This window comes from Andrographis paniculata, unplaced genomic scaffold (genome assembly GCF_009805555.1).
Source record: "Andrographis paniculata isolate CXL003 unplaced genomic scaffold, ASM980555v1 Contig78END, whole genome shotgun sequence".
Classification (NCBI taxonomy): domain Eukaryota; kingdom Viridiplantae; phylum Streptophyta; class Magnoliopsida; order Lamiales; family Acanthaceae; genus Andrographis; species Andrographis paniculata.
The window spans coordinates 3,786,651-3,795,987 of NW_026137615.1; the positions used below are offsets into that span (position 1 = coordinate 3,786,651).

The window sequence follows — 9,337 nt, forward strand, 5'->3', positions numbered from 1 at the left end:
AGTAATTTAAAACAAATCATTTAAAAAAAAATTGTCTTTTGAGAAAAATATATGAAATAAAAGATAATTCTATTGGCAAATCAATTTTTTTTTTTTTAAGATGCGGGAGTATATATTTTTATGTTATATGTTTTTTATTACTAATTTAAGAAAATTGTGTAGTGAAAAATATTATTTTTTGTATAAAAGATGAGTCAATTATATAAATATATATATATATCACCCTCACAATAAATAATGCCAAATGCAGAGTTAAAAATATGATATAGATGAAAATATAAAAGCCACAATCACCATTCTGATTTTCCCAAGAAATAAAATAAAAATAAAAATAAAAAATAAAAAACCCAAAATTCATAGCCATGCCTTAGTGAATCTAACTACTAGAAAACCATTTATCTAAACCTCTATATATACATATATATGCATGCATATGGCAATGGCAGATAAGAGAGCAAGCAATGCAACGCAATGCTTAAAAACAGAGGGAATCAATGGAACCTGGTGGTGGTGGTGGTGGCGGCGGCGGCGCCGCGGAGTCGGAGGACGAGGTGGAGGGTGGATTCCTTCTGGATATTATAATCGGAGAGCGTCCAGTCGTTGTCGAGCTGCTTCGCGGCGAATATCAGCCTCTGTTGGTCCGGCGAGATGCCTTCCTTGTCCTGAATATTTGCCTTCACGTTCTCGATCGTGTCGGAGCTCTCGACTTCCAGCGTGATCGTCTTCCCCGTCACCATTTTCACGAAGATCTGCATCTGAAATCCATGGAGTTGTAGAGAAGGTGTAAGCAATATGATTTAGAAGAATGTTTCTCAACATCTCCAGATTAATCACTGCTTTCAAATTTTTAATTCTAAACACGAAGAAAACCTTCAAGATGGGGAAATTTAAAAAGGATTTGGAATTATTCAACAACATACTTCACATGAACATCTGAAAATAACTCAAAATTGAATTTAAACAAATTTAAGCGAGCAATGGCAAATCGCACAGAAGTTTAGTACGTAACAATTCGAATGGATTAACTTAACAGTTATTAGGTTAAGTAAACTTCATCATACATCAATCAAACAGATTGTAATTCAATCAGATGAATCCTCGACTGTCATCGAGGATAAACTTCCCCTTTCTAGCGCACGTAATTAACCTCATTCAACTAATTTTTCTTAAGAAAACTCTAATGAACACACATACGAACCAAGATCAGCGACGCAACCGCACCAAAAATCAAATTCCAACTAAATATCACATCGATACGAACTAGAATTCCTCCAAAACAAAAATAACACCACTCATCGCGTACATCACAAACAAAAAACCACATATATATCAAAATAAACATAACAGAAAGCGCCATAATTAACATCGAACAGAATTCAAATAAGAGAAAGAAACCATACCTTTGAATCAAGTATCAGTTTGTAGCAGCAGAGAAAGAAGTAGAGAAAAATCTTCGAGAACAGAATTGTTAGAAATTTTGGGGGAAAATAATGAGATTGTCTTATTGATCATCAAAATAAGGAGCCTATATATAGGCAATACAAAACAGACTCGATAGACTCAAATCTAAGTAATCTAATCTATGAATAAGATCCAATCTAGATATAAATTTACTAAATCTAAAACTAAATATTTAAAATATCTCAACAAGAATTAAAGTACAGCGGCAAAAGCAGAGAGCGAACCTTTTATATAATGGTTCGGACGTATTTTCATTCCGATATATCAGCCGTTGATTTTGTAGATGTAATCCTAACCGTCCGTATATATTTTTAAATTTTTTTTTCTAAACTATATGTCGAATCTTTTGAACTTTTTTCTTTTTCTAAACTATATGTCAAAAGGAAATCCATAATTTATTTATTACTAAAAGTTATCTAAATCTTTGTTTGTTTGGGAGTTTGGATTTTAAGTTGCGATTTAAATAGTAAAAATTTTGAATTTAAATAGTTGTATGATGTAATATAAATAGACATTAATAAGATATTTTGAATGTAAAATTAATTTTTAATATAATATAAAAAAAATTGAATAATAGGTGTTTGATTTGATATTTTTGGAACAAACACATCCCAAAAGAATTTTAGATCCCAATAATAATAGATTCTGGCTCAGTTTTTCTTCATAAAAATTTTAAAATTGTAGTAAAAAGTTAAGTTTTTTTTATACATCTTCTGAGAAAAATATATATCTTTAGGGTTTTTTTTTTTAAAAAAAATCTTGTCGATAAATATAAATAGTGCATAAAATCAAAAGAAAAAATATTTCATATTATATATTTTTATTAATTAAATATTGAATACTACTATATACTATTTGTTGAATATATATTCAAAATATTACTACCTCCGTCCCACATACCGTGTATGTTACCTGTAGACACGGTATTTTAGGAGGAATATAATTAGTAGATAATTAAGAATGTATTAGTGAAAATAATTATACGATAATATAAATAATTATAAATTAAGATTAAGATAACTAATTAGTTTAATTAAAATTTTTAAAAAAATTAAAAAGTTTAAAATGAGATTAAAGTGTGTAATCATTTTTCAAAAAAGGAAAGTGACATGGTATGTAGGACGGACAGAAACGGCAACGTGGACATAATATGTGGGACGAAGGGAGTATTTATTTTGATGAGCTTACACAATAGAGTTTGGCCCAAACCCAATTTTGAGTCCATTGTTATATATGTTTGCATGTATTTCTATTTTTATTTCTATTTTCATTATTTAAAAAATAATTATTATAATAATAAAATTATTACTTCTTGAACTTATTTAGGCTATTATTACTTCCGCCATTTAATTGTATTTCCTTTTCCTTTATAAATTTGCAAGATATTAGTAATATATTTGTTTAATATTGATAATTTTAAGTGTTTTTGTTATGAAATACTTCATCCGTCCAAACAATAAGTATATATTTATTTTTGGTACAGAATTTAAGAAAGTATTTTAATTATAGTGAATAAGTAAAAATAGTATAATGACATTTTTACAATTGTATTTGGTATAAAAGTAATGATGTAATGTAAAGTAATGGTATTTATGAAAAAATAAATAAAGTATTTAATGAAATAATTGGTTTGTAATTGGACGTCCCAAATAAAAATATGTGCTGGACTGAGGGAGTACTAAAATTTGTAAAAATATTATGGAATTAAAATAATGTATTGTACTCGTCCGTATCAATTAAAGTATTCTTTTTACTATTTTCATTTATCTCATTTAAAAATATACATTTTCTATTTTAGTAAAAATAATCATACACGCTAATACTAAAATATCATTATACATACAATTACTTATAAATATCAAAACGTATTACGTACTTTCACTTATTAATAAAATACTTACTATTATTTCTTAATTTACTATAAAATTCCAAAAAAATAGTATTTTGGAATGGAATGGAGAGAGTACATTTTTATTGACTTTTATGTATTTTTTACTTTTTTTTTACTTTTTTTTTTACTTTTATTGTTATACATATATTATTGTTCTATTTTTAAGAAATCATATAAAAATAAAACACTACCTTTTTCTTTTTCTTGTGTGTATTTTAAAAGAGTTTTAGGGGCGGTTTGGTACAGAGAATGAAATTGCAGATAAATGAGAGTAGATAATAGAATTGGAGAAAAAAAGGAATTGAGGAGAAACTGAGAATTAATTCTCTTGTTTGGTACAATAGAGAATTCAGTTGAGAAATATAAAAAAAAAATGAATTGATCGGACAAGAATAAATGATTAATCTAACAAAAGAGAATTTTAGCAAGTAAGAATCATGAAAAAATATTTATGGTGACTTTTTTTAAAACAAAAAATTATAAATTATATACGAAGTTTTGTAAGATCATATTTTAGTATAAATTTTTGTAAAAAATTAAATACTTGAATGATAAATTAAAAATAATTTTTGTAAAACTGAAAAATAATATAATATAAATAATTATAAAAATTAAATATTACAAAAAAAGAATAAAAAAATAAAAATATATATACTAGAACGTCATTTCTCTGAATATATGAGAGAAATGAAAATAGAGAAATAGAAATGATTTATTTCTCAACTTCTATTTCTCTGACTCAAACAAACAGTCTTGTACCAAACACACCCTTACTATTAACTTAATTTCTTCAAAATTTTCAAACTTTTCATTTAAACAAGCATTAATGATTTTCCAAAATGAAACGCTACATTTAAATATATATATATATATATATATATATTGGGGAGTATTGGAAATGTGAACCGTTTTTTAAAAAAATAGTAAAAAATTGTATTGATATTTTATATTCTTTATTTCATCTTAATTTACTTTTACTTATTTGCTCTGGATAAATCTCATATCGAACTTAATAGTCTGTAAAATAAATCTGATAAAACAAATCACATTAGACAACCTCCGATCGGAATTAATATTGTGCAAACTAATCATCCCTTACGAGACTATATTGTGTTATAGTTTTAATCACCTAAAAATTATTCAATAAACAATCCAAATAATTATAAAATAATATTTCATCCGTCCCACATACCGTGTCTGCTACACCGTAGACACGGTATTTTATTTTATGAGGGGTGTAATTAGTAGATAATTAAGAATGTATTAGTAAAAATAATTATCCTATAATATAAATAATTATAAATTAAAATTAAGATAATTAATTAGTTTAATTAAAATTAAAAAATTTAAAATGAGATTAAAGTGTGGAATCATTTTGAAAAAAAAGAAAGTGACATGAAATGTGGGACAGACAGAAACGGAAACATAGACATAGTATGTGCAGGGCCGTCTCGAACTTTTTTTGGGGTCCTGAGCGAAAAATTAATTATAAGCCCCTATAAACACATGATTAAAGTGTATTTTCAAAATAATATCACTGATTGGTGTCGATTGGATAAGACGTTGAATTTGACGGTCTGGGTAGTATTTGAGGAAAAAGAAAGACGGACTATCCGAATGTTCGAAAAGCAAAGACGGTCTGGGTAGTATTTGATTAAAATTAAATTGAATAATTATAAAAGAAAAAAAATATAAACTAAAATTTAAAATTTAATTCTCAAATTTAAAATGTAAAATTTAATAATAATAATAGATAATACAATTTTAAAATATGAATCAGCTATTAATTAGGGCCTTGAACATTTACCCACTCTGCTCCTGCTCAGAGCAGCCCCTGGTACGTGGAACGGAGAGAGTATTTTTTTTATAATGGATAATAAAATTACTTAGTAAATAAATTAAAATTTAACTCTTAAAAAAATAAAAATAGCACTATAAACTCATGATCAGTTAGTGGCATAATAATTTCATTTATAAAAATTAAAGTAAAACGATAAATAAGAAGTAACGAAGAAAAGGACAAAATAGCATGCAAGTGGACACTCATAATTAATTAATTAATTAAAATTAATACGATGATAATGACATTAACGGCAAATGGAAAATAAAATTTATTCAAATTATTAATTACATTATGAACTAATATTTGATAAAAATATCTTAAAAGCATAATTAATATCACGTCATATCAACATTTGGGTTTGCTATTTTTTTTTTTAAATTAAACTTATGTTTCATTAAAATTTTGAATATAATATTTTAAAGTTTTTTTCATTTTATAAAAGAAATGAAAAATATTATACGTATATATTTTATTTTTAATCCTGGGGAAGCATAAAATAAAATAATAATCCCTCCGGCTCAATTCAGTACTTTTGAGTTATACAGTAGATTGAAATACCTTTTCAACTTACAGTATATTGTCATTACTTTTATATTACACCATACTAACAGGGTTTTTTTTTTTATCTTTTTTACTGCAATCCAATATAATACTAATATTCAAAAATCCACAAAAAGCAAACGTCGCTCTTATTGCGGGACAGAGGGAATATATTTTTTAGAAAAAAAAGCAATTAAATCTAAAGAACGAATTTGCTTATTTAATGTTTTCATTTGAAGTATTTTTTTAATATGACACATATGAAAATATTATTTATTGAATATTTAATTTTTTGTAAAAAAAATATATTATATATATTTAAAATCGTGTTAAAAAAAATAATAAATAAAATTACGACAAACAACCCCAACATAACCAGCCGGTATGTTTAGTTTGAATTTGCATTTAAATTTTATGTTTAATATAGTATATTTTTTCTAAGAATTGTATAGTAGTAAACAAATATATACATATTAGACAAATCGAGAAAATTAATATATATATATATACGGTATATTACTTAAAATTTCATATTTCAAATATTTTATATTTAAAATATACAAAACTTATTTTTTAATACAAAATAATATTCAAAATTCATGATATTCAAATCTGGACATGGCCCAAGTTAGCCTGACAGACTTGAAGTATCTTTACTATCCTAAAAGTTTAATTTAAAATTGGATACTATATATATATATATATTAAAATTTATATATTTTATTAAAATTATTATAATAAAATAATAATTCAATCAATCAATTCAAAAATTATAGTATAATTATATTATTACAAATTATTATTTCATACATATAATTACTATATTTGAATAATTAGATCCAATTTTAAATAAATGATCAAATTCGGGTCGGATTTTAGAGCTCTATGAACTCATTGTCATCACTAATAAAAATATATACTCTCTCTATTACGAGTCAAATAACTCGTTTGGTTAAGGATAGAGTATTTTAAGCAGGATAGATCAGTAAGTTATTAATAATAAATTATTATATTATTTTTATATAAATAGTGTTGTTAGTATTTTAAATATTTTTAGTATTATATTTCAATTTAATATATATAATACAAATATTATTTTATAGTTAATAAAATTTTATATAATAGAAATAAATATAAAAATATAGATAAATAATTATATTTATTTATAATTAACTTAAAATTGATTTTTTAAAAAATGAGAAATTTTAAATATAGATAAAAAAAAAAAAAAAAGTATTTGTTTGTTGAGAAGACATAGAATTAAAATGGTTTTAAATGAGTCACATGTGTAATATATTAGAAATTTAATTAAATTAGTTTATATTTATTAGATAGTTTTGAAATGAATAAATTTACAGGAAAAAAAAATCTCAATTACTATAATCTAAATAAAAAATAAAAATATATTGTTTTCGTTTTAATTCAAAGAAATTTTTTAGAAATAATAATATTTATCGATTAATAAAAATAAATAAGATAATTTTAATAATTTTGAACGAAATAAAAAAAAAATAAAAAAATATTAATCTGAAAAGGAGAAAATATCTATTTTTTTTTTTAATAAAACATCTTTAATTTAAATAAAAAATCATTTAAGGATAATTTAATAGCGACAGATATCGTATATAGTAACAATGGCAGATAGTACGTAATAATCGATTTCATTATACTAACTTACAATAATTAGAGGTAATAAATTTAGAATTAAAATAAATAAATAAAAAGCAGAATAAAAAAAATGAATTGGATATATAAATATAATAAAAGGTGGAATGCAACCGACAGTGGCATGACCAGACACATGCACCCATTTAATAACTACCTGTCACCCTCCACCCATTTATATAATGTAAATTTTATTAAACTAATAAAAATTAATAACTACCTGTCACCCTCCACCCATTTATATAATGTAAATTTTATTAAAATAATAAAAAAAAAATTTATCTTATTGATATTATTATAATAAAATACTCTTTTCGTCCGGTTAGAAAGTATACATATTTATATTTTGAGACGTCCAATTACAAAATAACTATTTTATTAAATATCCTATTTTTTCTATAAATACCCCTACTTTACATCACATTATTACTTTTATACCAAAAAAATAAAGGCAAAAATGTCATTTTACTACTTTTACCTACATACTATAATTAAAATACTATTATTCCTTAATCTTCGCGCCAAAAGTAAATGTATACTTTTAGCTTGAACTGAGGGAGTAATAAATACATATAAAATAATAAATAGTTATTAATGCTATAAATAAAATAATATATATTGTTACTAATTTTAAGAATCCATTGAAATCTCACCTTATAACAAGAGATTTGTAATTTGTCAAAGAATCCAACAAAATCCATGGATTTTTAAAGTTAATGAATTCTTGAATATTTTAATAGACTTTTTAAAATCTGAATTGAATACATTCAAATTTTAAAAGTCTTTTTAAAATCCGGATTGAATACACCAAAATTTTAAGACTCCAATAAAATCCAATAAAATCTCTATTGAATACACCCCATAAATGTGCAATTACGTTGTAATTTTATTATATATTAAAAAATATTTAAACAATTTTTTTTAAAAAAAAATTGCACTAGGCACGGTTCGATTTCCATAGACCCGGCTCGGCCAAAATCTTTTGAGCTTAAGTTTTAGATTCAAATTTTGATTTTTCGTAAATTTTCTGATTTTTGAATAAAAAAAATATCACAAAGTTTATCTAATATTTTTTAATGGAATAAATTTTCATAAATATTATTAAATAAAAGTAACAATATTTTATTAGATATTTTATTGGGCTGGAGTTACTGGACTGACAAAGATATAGGGTGCCTTAGCTTGGAGGTTTGGATTTTGAGTTGAGATTTGAATACTAAAAATTTTAAATTTGAATAATGATATGATGCGATATAAATAGGTGTTGATTTAATGTTTTGGATGTAAAATTAATTTTTAGTATAATATAAAAAATAAAAAATATGTATTTAATTTGATATTTTTGAAAAAATAAATAAATAGGATGAACAGTGAATTTAAAATCCATTACCCCAAACAAACACATAATTACTATGCCAGAACCCATTTTTAGTTTAGGCCCATACAATAAACAACTCATTTATGGGTGTGTTTGTTTGGGAAATAAGATTTAACTATTCATCCAATTTTTTTTCCAAAAAACATCAAATCAAACATTTATTTTTTTATTTTTTATATTATACTAAAAATCAATTTTATATTTAAAACATTACATCAATATCTATTTATATCACATTATACAACTATTTAAATTCAAAATTTTAACTATTCAAATCCCAATTCAAAATTCAACCCCAAACAAACACACCCATAGTTACTCTGGCAGAACCACAAACAACACTACCAATCACTTTTCCACACTTCCGATTTGCGACTTTAACAGAAATGGCGACAAAATCGCTATTGTTCCAAACCACGATTTCAGATCTGAAGCATCTCCAATGGCGTAGCAATGCCAATGCGCTCTGCCGCCTGACATTCGCGCGACCTCCTCTTCTTCCTCATCATACTTCTCTTCTTCCTCGTTCTCCTCCTCCGCTGTACCGTCGTCTTCATCT

General features: G+C 24.4%; 1 protein-coding gene across 1 annotated transcript; it reads right to left on the minus strand.

Annotated features, from left to right (window-relative positions):
• Positions 1–491: 491 nt before the first annotated feature.
• Positions 492–770, minus strand: LOC127239677 (ubiquitin-like). Its single transcript, XM_051257940.1, has one exon. It carries the CDS (start codon positions 753–755, stop codon positions 492–494), a length of 264 nt encoding a protein of 87 aa, XP_051113897.1. The 5' UTR covers positions 756–770.
• Between the last annotated feature and the right edge of the window lie 8,567 nt (positions 771–9,337).

Bases quoted from the DNA above. Each gene is read 5' to 3' on its own strand.
- LOC127239677 (XM_051257940.1), bottom strand. From the start codon at position 755: ATGCAGATCTTCGTGAAAATGGTGACGGGGAAGACGATCACGCTGGAA.